The sequence below is a fragment of the Aspergillus glaucus genome (genome assembly GCF_001890805.1).
Source record: "Aspergillus glaucus CBS 516.65 unplaced genomic scaffold ASPGLscaffold_14, whole genome shotgun sequence".
In the NCBI taxonomy this organism is placed as follows: Eukaryota; Fungi; Ascomycota; class Eurotiomycetes; order Eurotiales; family Aspergillaceae; genus Aspergillus; species Aspergillus glaucus.
Genome location: NW_019170466.1, coordinates 356,463 through 374,247, shown reverse-complemented (window position 1 = coordinate 374,247; position 17,785 = coordinate 356,463). Strand labels below are relative to the sequence as shown.

Here is a 17,785-nt window from a genome sequence, read left to right as displayed (position 1 = left end):
TGATATAGGCCAGCGTGAGCGCACATTTAGATAGACAAGCACTCAAGCACTCAATCAGCTGCGTGTGGGTATACGCGTTAATAGGCAATACACTTCTCTCGTTAAAACTGGATCTCTCCGTATACGACCTCGCTAGTCGCGGATAATCGACTCCTCCGGACCTCCGGCCCCCGATCCCCATTTCAGAAACTTCCCCAGATCATCACGTGCTATCATGTGAGCAACACGCGATACTCAGAATACCCCGGACAATCACCTAGGATAACCATACCCGGTCATATGAAAGGCCGCCGGATGTCATACAGACCCCGAGCATAGCATAGCGCACAAGCAACGATGATCCCGGAGTAGAGTGGATTCTGGACTGTGGCGCGAATTGAATACCCAAACGGGATAAACGAGCGAGTCCGGACCAATGTGCAGAGCCGCGGACGGGCGTTTAATGGGAAAAGATATGGAGCTGCAGATCGGGTTCTCGCAATTTCGAGTTGGTTGTTGGGAGGTTGACTCTGTGTTGTATGTGCTATCCGGTGTACTCGGAATGGCCTGTAGTAACCAGCTGAGCATTTAGTATCCGTAGAATCAAGTAAATTGGCTATTCTACATTCTTTGGGGAGCGATCATTCAATTCATAGAGTGCAATTGTCCGGGGAATTCTGAACGATGAGATCACAAGTCCGACTCGGCATGTGAACCGCGCCCCCCGTGCCGAGGCTCAACGGACAACTTTCGTGTCCATATATAACTCAGCTCACCTACCACCATCTCACTCTCATCTATCCAACTATTACCAAACAACTCAGCAAAACAAACCGCCACCATGACTCTCAAGAACGGTACGCCCTCTCCCTCCCCATTCTATCTGACCCGATCACTAACGAACAACCGCAACAGACGCATTCCCCTCCTCCGCCGCCTTCGACGTAATCAACGCGACCCTCCAAGCCGACGAAAACGAGCGCAAGGACGCCATCTCCAAGGCCAAGGCTGTCGTCGCGTTCAACATCAAGAACGCCGAAGGAAAGGAGGAGGCTTGGCACCTCGATCTCAAGGAGAAGGGTGTTGTCGCTAAGGGGTCCGCTCCGGCTGGGGGGAAGGCTGATGGTACACCCCCTCAATATATACATGGGGTTATTTGGGAAAGATGCTAATGGATAATACAGTCACATTGAACCTCTCCGACAAAGACTTCCAGGACTTGGTCACCGGCAAGGCGAACGCGCAGCGGTTGTTCATGGGCGGCAAGTTGAAGATCCGCGGGAATATCATGAAGGCGACCAAGATGGAGCCTGTGCTTAAGAAGGCGCAGGGCAAGGCCAAGCTCTAAGCTATAGATACCCTGTTTTATATTTAATCGCGTTTTCGTTACTGTACGATTTTTCTTTGCTGGTCAGGTGTAATTTAATCGATTGATTGTTGACTGCATACTCTGTATACTCCTTCAGTATATCGAAGTCTATGACATTGATTACCACGAAAGCTTCGCAGCCGCATAGCTTCCCTCCACACTGGCACTAGTACACTTCCCAGGAACCTTCAGGGCCGCAGACGATCCCCAAGATGGCGGCACCGACCCATCGCGTCTAGCAACAGCAGTCAAAAACGCCGCGTACGACCAGGTAAGATCCGGAGCAGAAACCTGGACCCCCGTGTCGCGGTTATACTCCTCCGGCAGTCCTCCGTTAGCAGGAGTGTACTCCTGCACTACGGAAATGAAACTATCTGCGTAGCTGCGCACCGCGTTGGTGATCTTCTGGTAGGTCGGGGTTGCGTTGGGGTACACGCCTGTCTTGATACCGGGGAGGAGGTCCATGAAGAATGGGAGGGAGAGGTTTGTGATGTGGATAGTGTGCTGGTGGTCCCATTGGTGGAGGGCGTCGTAGGGCATCTCTGCGGATGCGAGGGTTTGCTAGGTACCTGTTCTTGTTAGCCAAAAAGTTCAACTGGGACAGATATGAACGTACCAAGGGCTCCCACCCATGAAAACGTCTTCCGGGTATCTCCCCACAGCAGCCGCCTGTCCAGCAGTCCTACCCTGGTTAACATCATAGATAGCCCGGAAGCTATCAACGAGAACCTTATGATTCGACAGCGCGCGCGCAGAGCACGGCTGGAAGGTAACATCATCATCGCACCCCGCAGCCGGATCGAAGGTGTTAATAGCCGTGAGAACAGAGTTGATATCCACACCACTGCGTCCCTTAGGATCATTCGCGGTAGGGTAGTTCGAAACGATAGCGGTTCCATTCCAGTACTCCTGCAGATGACACAAGAGCTCCGGCGCAACAGCGCAGCCGTCACAAGTCTGCCCCAGCGCTTCCGCAAAGGTCTGTTCCTCGACAAGAGCCTTGTGCTGCACGGCAGTAATAAAGAACGAAGTCCCATTGACTTTCTCCCACAGATCGAATCCAGTTTGATTCTCTCTCATCTGTTTGGGGTCGGTTTACAACGTGGTGGCAGGATAGACCATGCCACGAGGTCTCCCCGTTGAACTTCAATTCGACGTGACCCTCCAATTTCCCCGTCCCGGCGCTGCTATCCAATAAACCCAAGATCACACCAGGCTAAGTGCTGGTTATACTCATTCACCTCGGCTATCCAAATAGCAGCGACCTTCTTCTGTTGCTCTTCTTGGGCCGCAAATATAGGGTTATTGTCCAGGGGAGCCTCCAGGGTCGAAGCAAGCTGAGCTTTGAGTTGGCTGAGATCACGAATTGAAGTGGCTCGCAGGCAATTGTCGTGCTAATAGCACCATTAGCCTCGATGCTGACTGGGAGAGTACAGGATAGCCTTGGTCATCCGCAAATTGGTTGATTGCGTTATACAATCATCTCGCAAACTTAGAGTACGCCTCTGCCATATTGCCATGCACCCCCTTTCCGGCCAAGCTCCTGAGCGATAGAAACCCACCAACTGGTGCAGACGCCGGTTCCCTCGTCCCATAGGTAACGCAATTTCCGGGCGTCTGCATCGCCAATAGCGATTTTCACATCGAGCGCCCCGGTGTGAGAGGGCATTTGACCAAGACATCCCAGTTTCTAGCAACAGCGCTGTGGTTGCGGGGGATAGGGTTAGACTCGTGGAGATTAACTGGCGTAGCCAAGAATAGATCTAGATCTAGACAGAGTCCTCTGACGGTGACTGCCATATCAAAATGCGTTACTGTTTCAAGTATTCCAGTCTTCGATTTTCTCACACTTGAGCGAGGAAAGCTTTCTTGGATGACTTTCGAGCCTCCTCCCACCGATTGATTCTTGATTCTTATTACTATGTATAAGCCGTATGATACTACGCGTTAACTTGTCTGTCTATGAAGTATCCATGTAATCCTCAGAGAATATTCAATGTGTATCCATTATTACCCTAACGTGGGTTGTCTCCCTTCGCTTTCTCGCGGACACTATAATCGCCCATACCATTCGTGCTCTTCATCAGACTCATCAGACCCATCAGCATCAAAATCCGCAGACTTACCAACGTACACCAACACATCAAGCAACGCCTGATACTGCTGGGCAGTCTCATAAGCAACGTCTAAACAGATTAGCCAGATCCCGACACCAATAGAGAAGGAAAAACGGAAAGGTATCGAATACTTACGAGGGAGTTCAGGGTTCGACTCCCACATCTTCTCGTAGTCAGCTGTATGTTTGAAAATCCATTGCATCCGGGCCTCACGCTGGGCCATATTCTGATAGTGTTTCAACAACTTCTCGTTCTTATGAGAATTCCTGAAGTATGGTAAGTCATAGCGTCTAATGACTTTATGCAAGGGCATTGGACTTGGGGGCCATTCCTCTTGCTCAGGAGAGTGTTTGGGGTCCGAGTACTAGAGTCCCGGGGTGGAGAGGCTTCCTCTCGGGGTGTTTGATTAGCGTTGAATGCTGCCGTTTTTCTTCGTATTCTTTAGATGTGGAGACGTGAATTGGGAGGTGCCAGCGTGGGTAGCGTGTTTCATTTAATAAGTCTAGGCTGCATCAAGGCAGCAAGGGAAACATGATATAAGAATGATATGAGATGACTAGGCTCCAAAGTGCATGTCGATGCCTCGTTGCCACACTTTTCCTGGCGAGCAAATGAACCCCCAAAAAAATACATACGACGAACAAGAGTCGTTATGATCCGATAACACCTCAATCCACATCTCAATATCCTCTGTACATCTGCCTCCCAATCTCCTCTCCAAGCTGTAGCACTGTACACCCCATCCCCAGAGACATGATGAGAGACCTTCATTCGCTTAAGATCCCTCTCCAGCACAAACGTAACCCCACTCGCTCTCTTCCCGAAGACAAAATTTTCATCTCCATCGACTGTCCATCCCAGTCGACCGGCATTACTGCCCTTGAAGACATAATGGACGGGACCGAGTTGGAATAGGAACGGAGAATCCTCGGATTTGGACCACGGGAGATGATATCCGAAAATCGCCTTTTCGTTCGTCCGGGCGAGCTTTCCGGAAATTAAAAGGATGATCACCGGGTCCTCGTCTGGGAACCTCGGTCATTTATTTTCCGAGAGTAGCGGTGTTGATTGACGATGTATTCTTGAGAACGATGTAGGATTTGTGCAGCTGGACGTGCGCAAAGCTCACTGTCTCCCAGAGAAGTATCCCTAATTGGGCGAAAATGGGAAGCGTGGCGATGTGGCCTGGTTTGGGCAACCGGTGCTTGATATCCTTCTCGTCGGGCTTGTAAAGGCATGATAAAAGACGGTGATAACTAGCGAGGAAATCCGGCTGTTCAATTCAGCCCCTCTCTTCATCACGCGAGTGGGTTTACCGGGACATGCCATTGTCTTACTAGCCTGGTCGAACATCTCCCAGGTAATGCCCAGATTAGGATCCTGAGCAAATGCTCTAACGATGCAATCCGCAACACGATCCAAATCCCCATCCTGCTGGATCTGATCGTTAGGCCGTCCCCCGAAATGCGTCACCAAACGCAGTTTCACAAGATCCCGAAACTCATCCTGCGGAATACTTAGATGATGAAGACGCTTTAGCTTCCCATTCCCTCCAATTAACCGAATCTGAAGCTCCTTAGCAAACCCCTGAAACCCATCCCTCGGAGGCCCACCCCTTCCAATCTGCTCCGGCTTTGCGACATTATACAACACATCAAGCAAATCATGGTACATCTTATCACCATCTTCATCGAATGTAGTCTTTGCGAACGCGTATTCCGCGTTGAATGGTAATTTCTTGCCATAGCGTGTTGTGGCTAGACTTTGGAAGATGAGGCGGCGGGCGTCAGCTGGTGCTCTGGATCAAGTGTCAGGACCTTCTTCGAAGATGGGTTCGCAGCGTTCAGAGTCCGTCCAGGCAAGTGCTCTGAGGAGGTCGTTGAATGTCAGGAATTTAGACGTGGAGTTGTAAAATAGCGCTTGGGAAATATAGAGAAGGCTGTGATATATCAAAGCTCCCGCTTTCGTCATGGATGGTGGTAGGAGTCCTGTGTTCTGCAGGAATGAGATGAAGGCAGATTGAATGAGTAGTTCTGTGTCATTTTCGGTTGTGCAGAGGGAGTCGAATATGTCGCAAAGGTGTGGGAGTTCTGAATTGTTCCTAAAAAGGCCGTAATCTTTTATTTTCCGAGTGAGGGTGTTGAGGATAGCGTCGGGGGTTAGGTAGCCTTTTTCGACCAACGCAGCGATACCCGAGGAGATTTGCCCCGGGTCAATATTGGGCTTAAGAGGGAGTCTAAAGAAATAAAATAGATAGGATAGAGAAAGGATGGTGGAATTTTGTAAAGAAAAAAAAAAAAAAAAAAAAAAAATCCAAGTTTGGGGATGATGTTCAATTCAGGTGGTTTTCGGCCGTGAGGCTGTGTTGAGATCGAGACTGACAGCGATCTGTTTTGAGGACAGCCCTAGAAGACATGAGAATAGTCATACTTGGACTCATATTATAGAAAGGTATCATTCATCATTCATCATCTATCTATCCAAATATGGAATAGACCGGTATCATTCAAATCGCCAATAGACCAGACAAAACAAAAACAAGACAAGTGTTTTTACAGCATAAACCTGAAACCCCTTTGCAACTGTCTTGCCTGCTCAAGTCCAATATTATTCATCTGCGCCGTCTTCTCCAACTTTCGCTGGTCCCTGCCCGACAGCTCAACCTCCATATCCTCCATTCTTGCAAGCTGTCTGTTCTGATGACGCGTGTACTGGTCGAGGCCGATGGCCATAATCCCGCCGAGAACCTGCAGCGCAATGCAAATACCCATCGCGGGCTTGTATTCGGGCTCGTCCTGCTGACGGTACGTGTAGGGGGTCCAGATACTGGCGGAGTTACCGATGGCGTTGATGAAACCGTATGCGGCGGCACGCTTAGCGGGCGGACGGGGGATGGCGTTAGCGATCCAGGAGAAGAAGGTTCCGAATTGGGTGAAGACGAAGATCATGAGGAAGAAAGACGCGTAGCGGGAGCCGAAGGATTCCGTTTCCATGTAGAGGGCATAGCCCACGATGGTGATGGGGATGGGGTAGACGAAGAACCAGAAACGGTTGTTGAAGCGGTCGGAAAAGTGGGAGTGGGCCATGGAGTAGAAGACCATGAAGATGTATGGCGGCGCGACCAACAAGAGCGAAATCATCTGGTCATAGCCGAGTTGTTGAGTGAGACTGGGGAAGTAGTTCTGGAAACCACTTGCACCGACGATACAGTGGAAGGCGATGGCCAGGATGTAGGTTTTGATGTCACACATGGCCTGCTTGAGACCCTGGATTTGGCCCTTGCCGCCGCTCTCGTCGACATCTACTTCGGCTGCGTCCACTGCTAACCGGCGGGCAGCGACACTTCTCATCTCCTCAGAGAGCACCTTCCAGTTTTCGGGGAAGTCGGGGAGGACCACGCAGATGACAAGGCCAATGGCAACGGTGATAGCACCTTCGATGATGTAGAGCCATTGCCATGCTGTGATACCGCGCTTACCGTCCATACCATTCAGGATACCCGCTGCGATCAGGTTTCCGAATGCACCGCTCAGCAAGGAACCGGAGTAGAAGATACTCATCCGGAGACCGAGCTCTTTCTTGGTATACCATTTCGAGAGGTAGAAGAGGACTCCGGAGAAGAAGGGGGCCTCTGCATGGAGAATATTTGTTAGTAAAGAGAAAAATAGATACTCATGCGGGAGCAGGATACTAACCGACGAAACCCATGATGAAACGGCAAGCGACGATGCCGCCATAGCCCTTGACCTGGCTGGTCAGAGCCGACACGAGACCCCAAGCACAAACGAAGAATCCGAGGTAGAGCGATGGGTGTCCGACGTAATTCAGCAACAAGTTGGACGGTCTGTTTCAGGTTCTGTTAGAGGATGCATTTCCGAATGCAGGTGACCGGAAATACTCACGTCATCATGAGAATGTAACCCACGAATAGAATCGAGAGACCAGTCTGGTATTGCTGGTCATTGAGGTGAAGGTCTTGTTCGAGACCTTGGAGCTTGGCCGCGGCATAGTTGTTACTAGAGTCAATTGTTGTTAGTGAGAGCCTGCGGCATCTCTTCGGGTAGTGACTTACCGATCAATGTAGTTCATAAGATATACCAAAATAATCAATGGCATAATCAAAATATCGATCCGGCGCACCAGCTTCTTCTCCAAAACCAATTCCTCCGGTGTTAATGCCGCCATTTGGACGGGATCCTTGACGACGTCCTCATGGACGGCCTCTCCCTTCTCGAGGGCGCCATTGTCGGGCTGAATCGGCGATTTGTCGTCGGACATGGCGAAAAATAAATTCTTGACTCGGAGGGGTAGCAGGACGGATGGAACACAATATGCAAAGTCGGGCCGACCTGGGGGTCTTTATACCCTGCACATAACCATTCAACCGGGGAATTCGTAAATCACTCACACTCTTTCACTCCACATCCCCCCCGGCTTGGGCCACTTCGGGGTGGGTCGTTCCCCGCGTCTTATTCCGGTCCACCGCGGGGTTGACGGCACGGTCGTATGGGGATTCAATCTGAATATGCTACGATGGAGTACACTATCGACCCGGACCTGACCGTGCCGGGTCACAGCAGGGTCAGTGACATCAGGATTGGGCACTTACCGACCTGCACTTGCAGTATTCGGGAATTCCAGACGAATTTTGTGGACGCATGGTCGGCTTGTCTCTCGGAAGCTCCGCGAATTGGCAGGGATTTTCGTCTGAGCTGGAGAGTTTATTCCGGACCATGCCCGAAGGGGTTTTTCTCTCGCGCCATTGGAATGCACGGTTGTTGGAATGGCAACTGAGTAAGGGCAAATACTAGCAGGTAGGGAGTAAGCGGTGTGCATTGTCTTCAGGATGCGAGCGAATGATTCCGGGTTCGTGCGGCCAGCTGCGGTTTCCGGAATATGCTATCCGGATGAATATAAGTGATCGATATTCCGTAGTTTAGCCGGGGTTACTCGGAAACTTTCGTTTCGGGCTGTTTCTCGTGACATTGCGGGCCAGTATAAGATCGTCACACTGTCCGTTACTCCGTACAGGTATTGACAATTGCGCCAGCCGGATCATTTGATGCTCATTGTACTCCGTACTCCGGAGTACTCTCTAGTCTGATGGCCTAATTAGGTCATAGGTCATAGCATCTGTTACACTCACTCCTCTATACGAGATGTAGGAAATTGCGATGGGTCGCATTTGTCGAATTTCACTCTCGCTCTCATTGCTAGTCCGAATGAGGAAATAGAACAATATGTCGGCCCCGTCGCCCGATTGAGGATCCTGAGGAGACCTAGACTAAGAGGGATGTGTGTCAAATGTCTATTCACTGCTCCCGATGACTCTAGTCGATTCATGTAGGCTGCATGGAAGCATGCCGGAATTCATACTCGGCAGATGTGACGACCAAGCAAGGTTAGTCCATCTGACGCTAGGTCTTTCTTTTCTTTTCCGACCCTCTTTCTGACATATGTCCTCCCTAGTTACGAATATCATTTTGTATCTTCGGTGCTATTCTCTATAGAATCATCTTATGAGGCATATTCTCAAAGAATACTTACCAATCTAAACTCGGAATGTTCCACCCCGGAACGGAAGTCGAATGCGGGATTCACGAGCATTGTGTGATGCCAGAAGGTTAATATTTTCGCCGCTGGCAATGTTTTATTGGTTGCTAAACGAAGCGTTGCAAATCGGAAGAAAACAATGAAGAGTAGCACTACGGATGGAGAATACGCCAATGGGTTTCAAAGGGCCTACAGTATCTGTCTTGGTGGCAGAGCTGCTGCAATGCTCTGATGTGGATATCAGCAAATTCGAGATGCAACAAGTTCGTCTGATGATGACTTAGAGAATGAGCTTGATGTCCGTTTGCTACTTCTTCAAAGATACAGAGAAACAGAACGACATTGCTTTCGCGCTATGCGCCTTACTTTATCGGGATCGACATGTGCACCAGTTGATGCATAAGAACTGCACAGGTGATTGAGAGGAAGGTTATGATGATTGAGCCAAAGCAAACCTCTGTGACCGGGACGGCGGAAAGAACGCATACCATCGTTCTTGACGGAAATGCTAAACCATGGCCATCCAAATGACCCCGGGAGGCGCCTTCTACGAGAAAATCGGCGGCTTGACGGAGCTCTCAAGGGCAAGAAGTGGGAGCGCTACGAGTCGGTTCATATAATATCGCTAGATGCTACATGTAGCCTAATTAGGTCATATCCTCTCTACCGAGAAAAGTGTCATACATGCCCAGATATTTTATAAATGTTTACAATAAATCAAGGTGTTGTTCAGATGCTCTGTTCCTTGATGAAATGAGTCATGTGGTTGTAAAAGTCTCTCCCTCCATCCCATCCGCTTTTAGCAAAGGAAAACAAGGGAAACATAGCAATTGAACACCAAAGGACCTCTGGGACGCCTGAGAGGGGCACCTCTTCGCCATCAGATACTAACCACGACTCTCGCTCAGCTCAGAAATCCGATACTACAACCGAAACAGTGACAGCATCTCCAGATACATGAAACCATGCTCCCCTACCCTCCCTCTCAGCTTACCTTAACCGTCTTCCCGGAAAGAAAAGACTGGAGCGCTATAAGCGGATTGAGCATATGATGACTGAGTATGAGAGATTTATGAATCAGGCCGGCTCAGTGGAAGAGCCATTGCCTCGCAGTCCGCAGTGAGGGATGTCGATTGTAGGTACTCAATACAGGTTAGATTTTGCTGTTAAGCACTGGATAATTATCAATAGTGGTCATAGTGAATACTCAAAGGTTATGCTTAATAGTTGGAGGGGGGTGCAAGCGTTGGGGAATGGGACTTATGAAAACCTTGATATATAGCTAAAGCTTTTTAGTGGTATCTGAGAAGAATGACGTATCTGATCAGCTACCAAGCTATCTAAATAAATGCTAGTGCAGTATATAGTATTTATTTGCCATATCCCCTGGAAACTAAGCGTCCAGAAAACATATACGTGGTTGCTGGGCTTTTGCTTATCATTATAGCTGGTATCAAAATAGGGAGGCAATTAGGTCATATATACCAGTCCTCCTTCGGTGCCTGGGGATATGGGTACTTAAATGAGTTACGCCTACGTAAAACCATATCCCCGTTATTCCAACCTCTTGAAAGATAAAGAACAGAGCAAGAACGACATGGCAGTCTCCGAAGTGATAAGCGACCAACCCTCTCTCATCCCCCAAAAGAGGTCCGCCTCAATACCCGACAGTGCCCCAATTCCTAAAAAGCACAACACTACTACAAGGACGATCAGAAATAGATCGGACAAGAAGAGAGATGACTCCCCCGAGCCCAAAGATTCGAAATCGACTAAGAATTCGACCGAAGGCGAAGTGTTCAGACGCCTTGAAGGGGTTCGAACGGAGATGGCCACTATTAGTTGGTATATGGATCTTCCAGAGGCGCTTAATATCCCGGAAATTCTTTGTTAGTCTTTGATCCTCTTGTGCTGTTGCTGGACTTATACTGATCTCGAAAAGTGGACGTTAGCATCCCTAACATGCCTGAATGGCCGGATCAGGACACGATTGATAAGTGGCTGGCGCAGAGACATAGGAAGCCGGTTGAGGATAAGAAGGACAAGCACGATGAAGGGCCGGAGGATAAGAAGGAGGGAAAAAATGAAGAAGCAAAGGACGAGAAACTGAAGGACGAACCAACGAAGGATGATCATGAAGATGTTATGCAGGAAGAGTAATTAGGATGCCCCGATTTATGCTTCATAGCTTCATACAATTGTTATTGATGCTATTTTCTACGTCTCTACTTCCTACAGTAGTGAATCCAGACAGTTTCTATAGTCCGTTTTAATCCCAATTTCCTCAGATCCCTCACACTATATAGTAATGAATCGAGCGTGGTGCGTATCCGTTCTCTTGGATGTCACGGAGGCAACAACTCCTCGATTTCACTGTTTTCTTCGCTAAGCTAAGCGTACGGTGTCTACCGGGCATGGGTTTTATTATGAAGGTTATGTTTTCAAGAACTTGGACTACGAGCAGATGACGGATCAACAACGATGCTGTACTGACTCTAGCAAGATAGAACTGTATGTACAATATGTTAGACCATTGGACCGATATATTCCTACCCTCAAATCTGATATACTTCTACAATCTCCAAAGTCCAATATCACTTGTGGTAGTCGTAGTATGTAGATGATTCTAGGCCTTGACTGCCTAATTAGGCAATGCTGCCTTCTTCTACCGCTGATGCCTGGAGCCTTTCTACACCATTTTTACCCCCATTGCTCTCTCATATTCCAGAAAGACACACCAAAAAGCCATAATGACTGAGAAGCATAAAAGCACCTCCGCTCCAATGGTCACCTCGCCCCCAGCCTCCAGTGTTCCACATTCGCAAGATCTAGATATTACTCTAGAGACAAGACGAAAGATACTCTAGACCCATATACTATGGAAGAAGTTCTCCGTCTCTACCGCTCACCTTACGTCGACCGTCTGCCTGAACCCGAACGCACGGAACGCTATCAATCGCTTGCAGTATTGATGGCGCAGTTTGACTATCAGTTCAATCGTGCTGCAAAGGAAGAGGAATGGCGTGCTTCGGGTGCAGTGCATGAATGGGCGCAGAGGAAGGAACAGTCTGATGATGATGATGATGATGATGATTATGGTGAGTACTCCATCTTGCTGCTGCTGCTGTTGGAATTGGACACCGGCTAATCCTTTCGTGATAGACCCGTATCAGGAGATGCTTGACGAATGGGAACAGAAGCAATGGGAGGGCTGTGTCGTAACGGCGAGAGGGTGGGCCGGAAATGAAGAACGGTACAAGGGTTTGAGTGATGGGCAGATTGTTGGTTGTTGGGTGCGTAGTAGGAGTTATTGAAGTGGATTCGCTGTTGTTGGCCTAGTCCGGAGTAGAATGCCTGACAGCATGACGGTGCTTTCGAGTTGTTGATAGAGCAGAGAAGCAGTGATACTGGGCTACACTAGTTTCACTGATGTTTTATTCGATGATTTCGGCTGATTCAGTACTTGCTAAATGAGCTTTTGCTCTCCGATCTTTATTCTCTGGGGATTCTCGTATGGGGGAAGGCAGTGTACAGCCACGCCATTGTCCAAGAAGAGATAGTCTCAGTATCCTGCCCGGTCTGTGCAACCAACGAGTCCAGCAATTTTCGTTTCTCTATCCTCTTTCAAATCGCCCGACAAAGTACGGAGCAGACCACCTCTGTACCCACGGACGTGGATCGCCGTTTATATCAGGCTGGTTTCGAACCAGACTGACCGAGGTCGGTCGAAGTGCAGGTTGAGGCGGGGATGATGCTTTCAGCTCAGCATAACATTCCTATGGAGACAGTGTCTTGCGTATGTCTCGATGGTTGTTGCTTTTTTGCTTCGTATGTGTTGCGTACGCAGTGAGGCAATATATATCACCAGTATGGCAGTTACCTTATTCCACGGGGAAAACATCACATCAAATCAAATCAAATAAGGAAATAAAAAGAGAGAAAGCCGACTAAATCCAGTTATTGACAACTGTATCTCTAAACAACTCTGGCGAAGTATAAACTGGTGCACTCGTGTAAAGATAACGCCAAGACGAGATCTCAGCCTCGAGTTGTACGCGCCTCGAACGGTGACACTCTCACCACCGTTGCTGCTCTTCTCCTCTTTCACTCATTCCAAAAAAAGAAAAGAAGTTTTACCCATTGCCTACGGGCCGATTGGCTGGCCGTAGTCTTACTGGAAAATTCCAGGGTTTTTTCCCTGAACGGCCAGAGCCTTGCAGCAGCTTCCGACTTACACTTCATTCACCAGGCAGACGGATCACCCCGGCAGCAGCCTATTTAAAAACATGACTGACCCTTTCAATGATCCGTCTACTGAGGATGTCATGGAGGATCTTCAACTTCACGAAGTCATCCTGCAGAGTCTTGACGAACAGCGCCCGGACGCCGTCGATGAACGACAAGAGATCCTCGACATCATCAAATCCTTGCAATCGCAACTGGCACAACTTCGCGGTGAGCCATCGCCCAAACCGAGCTCAGAGAATAACTCAGCGACACCAGCTCCTCCTTCCTCCTCGATGCTATCAGCAGCACAACTCGACGGCTCCTACGACGTGAGCCCGTTCGATGACTCGCCGCCGCCGCCTCGATGGGGCCTGGGCCAGGGCGAGTCCCCCAGCTTCGCTCCAGCGCAACGATCCCACGATCTTTCTAATCGAAAGCGTCGACACACGGACGAACCCTCAGATGGAATGCGACCGCCGAACAAGCGAATTCAAAGCGACGCATACCTCCCTCCTATATCGAGTCAACTTGCCCCGTCTACGCAGGAAGACAGCGACGAGTACGATGGTGCAGACGAACTCCGGCAGTTACTAGGCCTGGATGACGAGGATACTATGGTTGCGTTTCAGGATGAGCAGAGGAAGGCAGAACAATGGTTAAAGGAGCGGAAGGACCAGGAACGGCGGGATGAGGAGTATGCGCGGATGCTTCACGATGGTCTGTTTGAGCGCCCGCGGGAACGACCACGAGAGCTGCCACGAGAACTACCACGGCCTGCGTCTGCTCAAAGTTCGACATCCATGTACTACGGTTCTTCGCTTCCATTTCTTGCGTCCGCCGCTCCGACTCCAGCTCTAGCCCAGGCACAGGTCGAGGCCCCGATTTTGCCGGCTCTGAGACCGGATCCAGTAGACCAGACTCGACTCTTCCCTCCCGCACACCAGTCACCATTCATGCCCAGTGTCCCCGATCGTCAATCAAGGCATTTAATGTCTAGTTTCAATTCAAATAAGGCCCCGCCAACTGATCGCCAGCTCCCGTCACTCAAACAGGAGAGTGATGACAGTGACATCCAGGAAATAACCCCAAGTGATTTTTGGGCTCGTCCTCGAGACTCCTCGTTTGCAGAAAATGGTCTTGACAAGCCACCGGCAATGTGGACTTCTAACATGGGTTTCCCGTCGATGCCTCCATATCAACAGATGAGCCAAACCTACAACCCTGTCTACCAACCGACGCCGGGTCCAAGTGCTTTTGAGACTGGATCTGGTTCTGGCCCGATTTATGGCCACAACGTCTTGCAGAATACCATGGCAAGGCTCAATGCAGGACGTCATTTACTGGACCAAGCGGGGAAGTCCGTGTATGGTGGATTCCCGGAATATTCTGCTTTCAAGTCTGAAGATGCAATCTCCCGTACCCTGGACTATGGATTCAACGACTCAACTTTTGATTCGTTAGGCTTTAATGACCTTTATGGAGACGGTGCAGATCCCAAGAAGACCGCGGAAGAGATTAAACAGCTGCTCGAAAATATCAGACCCGATATGGAGTTATCCAAGCAAAACCGGGAGGGTACTCCAGAGGCCCTCAAGGTCACGCTATTGGAGCACCAGAAGCTGGGACTGGCCTGGATGAAGTCGATGGAAGACAGCGAAACGAGAGGCGGAATCCTGGCGGATGACATGGGTCTCGGGAAGACCATCCAAGCACTGGCCCTTATGAGCTCACGGCAATCGAGCAATCCTGAACGCAAGTCGAACTTGGTCATCGCTCCCGTTGCCTTGATGCAACAATGGAAACGGGAAATCGAGCGACTGCTACGACCCGGCCGGCATCAGTTGTCCGTCTTTGTTCTACATGGCGACAAACGGTCGACGAGTTTCAGAGACCTAAAAGAATACGACGTGGTTCTTACCACTTTTGGAACGCTGGCGTCGGAGTATAAACGCAAGGAACACTTTGAGCAGCTGCACAAACAGTCTGGGTCAAGCGAGCCTTTGCCGCCAAAGGTTGTCAACCAACTGCCGTGCCTGGGTCCTAAGAGTAAGTGGCATCGGGTCATCATTGATGAGGCGCAATGCATCAAGAACCGGAATACCAAGGCTGCGCTGGCTGCTTGTCAGTTGGATTCCACGCATCGATGGTGTATGAGTGGTACGCCTATGATGAACAACGTGGAGGAGTTGCATTCACTGCTGAGGTTCCTACGCATTCGCCCTTACTCGAATCTTGAACGGTTCAACCGTGTAAGTATTTCAATTCGATTACATCTGCGTATGATGCTGATATTGCGACTAGGAATTCACGAGGCCGCTCAAGAAAGGCCCGGACTCGGCGCGAGAAAAAGCCATGAGACAGCTTCAAGTTCTGCTCAAGGCAGTCCTTTTGCGACGGACCAAGTACTCAAAGATTGACGGAAAGCCAATCCTGCAGCTACCCCCGCGCGTTTCAGAGAAGGTGTATGGGATTTTCAGCGAGGACGAACGAGAACTGTACACTTCTCTGGAGAGCCAAACGCAGGTCACCTTCAACAAATACCTCAAGGCCGGCACGGTTGGCCGGAATTACTCCAGCATTCTTGTTTTGCTGCTGCGACTCCGCCAAGCCTGCTGCCACCCGCATCTGATGTCGGATTTCAGCGTCAACGTCGAGACAAACGCAAACACGAACGAAGTTGATCTGGTCGCGAATGCCAAGGCGTTCCCCAGTGAGGTTGTGATTCGTTTGAAGGATAACCAGGAACTCGAGTGTCCGATTTGTATCGATGCTGTTGACAATCCTATCATTTTCTTCCCTTGTGGACACAGTACCTGTGCGGAGTGCTTTTCGAGGATATCGGACCCATCTCAGGCTGTGCGACACGGTGTTGATGGATCTATCGAGGTGAAGTGTCCGAACTGCCGTGGCAAAGTCGATACCAAGAAGATCACCGATCACGCTACGTTCAACAAAGTCCACTTTCCGGACCCTTCTGATGAGACTGAGGAGGCTGCACCTGAGAAGCCAGTTGCAGAGGAAGACCCCGATGAAACTGATCGCGATAGTGAGAGCGACGATGAGGACCTCTCCAAGTTCATCGTCAAGGACAACGACTTTGGCTATTCCGACAGGGATAAGGGCAAAGGCAAGGGGAAGAAGATCAAGAAACCCAAGAAGACCCTCGCCGAACTGAAGAAAGAAGGCATGCGCAACCAAAAGGCCAAGCGCAAATACCTCCACCGCCTCGAAAAGAACTGGGTTTCCAGCGCCAAAATCGACAAGACTATGGAAATCCTCCAGGCGGTTGAGGACCGCCAAGAAGGCGAGAAAACCATCATCTTCTCTCAGTTCACCTCCCTCCTCGATCTTCTCGAAGTCCCCATCGCCCGCCGCGGCTGGAACTACCGCCGCTACGACGGCAGCATGCGACCCCCGGACCGTAACGCCGCCGTCCTCGACTTCACCGACCAACCCGACTGCAAGATCATGCTTGTGTCGCTGAAAGCCGGAAACTCAGGTCTAAACCTCGTTGCCGCTTCGCAGGTCATCGTTTTCGACCCCTTCTGGAACCCGTATATCGAGGAGCAGGCGATTGATCGCGCGCATCGGATCGGACAACAGCGCGAGGTACAGGTCCATCGCATCCTGGTAGAGAAGACTGTTGAGGATCGTATCTTGGAATTGCAGGAGAAGAAGCGTGAGGTGATCGAGGGTGCGTTGGATGAGAATGCGTCGAAGAATGTGTCGAGGTTGGGGACCAGGGAGTTGGGATATTTATTCGTATGTCCCATTACCCCCGTCATTTTAATCATACTTGCTAACTGACTTAGGGTGTCAACACTTGATTTACGGCGTTTATCGTGTGGGAGGTTTTCTGGGTTAAGCGGCGTCAGTTTGATGTCGTTTTTTCAAGATACCCTGTCTTTTGCTTTTCGCTTTCCTTTTAAATTTGGGTATCACGGTGTTCTATCACTCCTAAAGGATCGAGATATGGTTTTCTAGATTCACTTTTATGGCATGGAAATATAAGCATGGATTTCAACGTTTCACCATACCATCAATGAATCCCAGGTCATGAAGGCGTCTACGGCAACGAGTGTGCTGATGCTCTTGCAAAAGAAGCTGCTAATTCCCCGGCACCCAATGGCGCGGAAGAGCTCACTCTCATGGCCAGCGCTCGAAGAAGCCTCCGCATAGAAGCAACCAGTGCATGGAAGACTGAATGGGCTGCTTCCACCCATGGGAGCTCTCTCCGTCGCTTATGGAAAGAGCCTTCAAAAGCACCAATGCGACTATACCAAGGCCTTCGGAGAGCCGCTACATCAGTTCTCATTCAAATGCAAACTGGAAAGATTGCGCTGGCTGGTTATCTTGGTACCTTCAAAGCCATGGAATCGACTGAATGCGCCTGCGGACGCGGCCTTCAAGACATATGCCATGTTCTCCTCCACTGTACCAACCAGGCAGGACCACGGACACGCCATCTTACACAGGGGTCAAGGCGGGAGCTGGATTACCGAGCTTACCTAACTCGGCCAGACCTGGTACCAAAGGCGGT

At 49.9% G+C, this 17,785-nt stretch overlaps 8 protein-coding genes across 8 annotated transcripts; 4 read left to right on the top strand and 4 right to left on the bottom strand.

The window, feature by feature from the left end:
* Positions 1–18: 18 nt before the first annotated feature.
* Positions 19–617, bottom strand: ASPGLDRAFT_48851 (uncharacterized protein). The gene has a single exon (XM_022546991.1). The coding sequence runs from the start codon at positions 565–567 to the stop codon at positions 298–300; it is 270 nt and encodes an 89-aa protein (XP_022399450.1). The 5' UTR covers positions 568–617; the 3' UTR covers positions 19–297.
* A 177-nt stretch (positions 618–794) lies between these two features.
* On the top strand, positions 795–1,336 carry ASPGLDRAFT_48849 (SCP2 sterol-binding domain-containing protein). The gene is made up of 3 exons (XM_022546990.1): positions 795–836; positions 895–1,104; positions 1,164–1,336. Exons 1-3 carry the CDS (start codon positions 821–823, stop codon positions 1,325–1,327), a joined length of 390 nt encoding a protein of 129 aa, XP_022399449.1. The 5' UTR covers positions 795–820; the 3' UTR covers positions 1,328–1,336.
* A 132-nt stretch (positions 1,337–1,468) lies between these two features.
* Positions 1,469–2,428, bottom strand: ASPGLDRAFT_129204 (glycoside hydrolase family 15 protein; the record flags this gene model as incomplete). Its single annotated transcript, XM_022540869.1, has 2 exons — positions 1,469–1,909; positions 1,961–2,428. The coding sequence occupies 2 exons, from the start codon at positions 2,426–2,428 to the stop codon at positions 1,469–1,471; spliced, it is 909 nt and encodes a 302-aa protein (XP_022399448.1).
* Positions 2,429–4,371: 1,943 nt separating this feature from the next.
* On the bottom strand, positions 4,372–5,381 carry ASPGLDRAFT_490487 (uncharacterized protein). The gene is made up of 2 exons (XM_022547022.1): positions 4,792–5,381; positions 4,372–4,738 (listed from the first exon to the last, which is right to left on the bottom strand). Exons 1-2 carry the CDS (start codon positions 5,137–5,139, stop codon positions 4,508–4,510), a joined length of 579 nt encoding a protein of 192 aa, XP_022399447.1. The 5' UTR covers positions 5,140–5,381; the 3' UTR covers positions 4,372–4,507.
* A 636-nt stretch (positions 5,382–6,017) lies between these two features.
* On the bottom strand, positions 6,018–7,743 carry ASPGLDRAFT_67615 (uncharacterized protein; the record flags this gene model as incomplete). The annotated part of the gene is made up of 4 exons (XM_022549157.1): positions 6,018–7,096; positions 7,161–7,309; positions 7,368–7,481; positions 7,538–7,743. 4 exons carry the CDS (start codon positions 7,741–7,743, stop codon positions 6,018–6,020), a joined length of 1,548 nt encoding a protein of 515 aa, XP_022399446.1.
* A 2,777-nt stretch (positions 7,744–10,520) lies between these two features.
* ASPGLDRAFT_48844 (uncharacterized protein) lies at positions 10,521–11,190 on the top strand. Its single transcript, XM_022546989.1, has 2 exons — positions 10,521–10,907; positions 10,961–11,190. The coding sequence occupies exons 1-2, from the start codon at positions 10,541–10,543 to the stop codon at positions 11,176–11,178; spliced, it is 585 nt and encodes a 194-aa protein (XP_022399445.1). The 5' UTR covers positions 10,521–10,540; the 3' UTR covers positions 11,179–11,190.
* A 706-nt stretch (positions 11,191–11,896) lies between these two features.
* ASPGLDRAFT_83349 (uncharacterized protein) lies at positions 11,897–13,012 on the top strand (the record flags this gene model as incomplete). The annotated part of the gene is made up of 3 exons (XM_022550215.1): positions 11,897–12,116; positions 12,181–12,311; positions 12,479–13,012. 3 exons carry the CDS (start codon positions 11,897–11,899, stop codon positions 12,731–12,733), a joined length of 606 nt encoding a protein of 201 aa, XP_022399444.1. The 3' UTR covers positions 12,734–13,012.
* Positions 13,013–13,304: 292 nt separating this feature from the next.
* ASPGLDRAFT_36861 (uncharacterized protein) lies at positions 13,305–17,072 on the top strand (the record flags this gene model as incomplete). Its single annotated transcript, XM_022544747.1, has 3 exons — positions 13,305–15,494; positions 15,547–17,007; positions 17,058–17,072. 3 exons carry the CDS (start codon positions 13,305–13,307, stop codon positions 17,070–17,072), a joined length of 3,666 nt encoding a protein of 1,221 aa, XP_022399443.1.
* Positions 17,073–17,785: the final 713 nt, after the last annotated feature.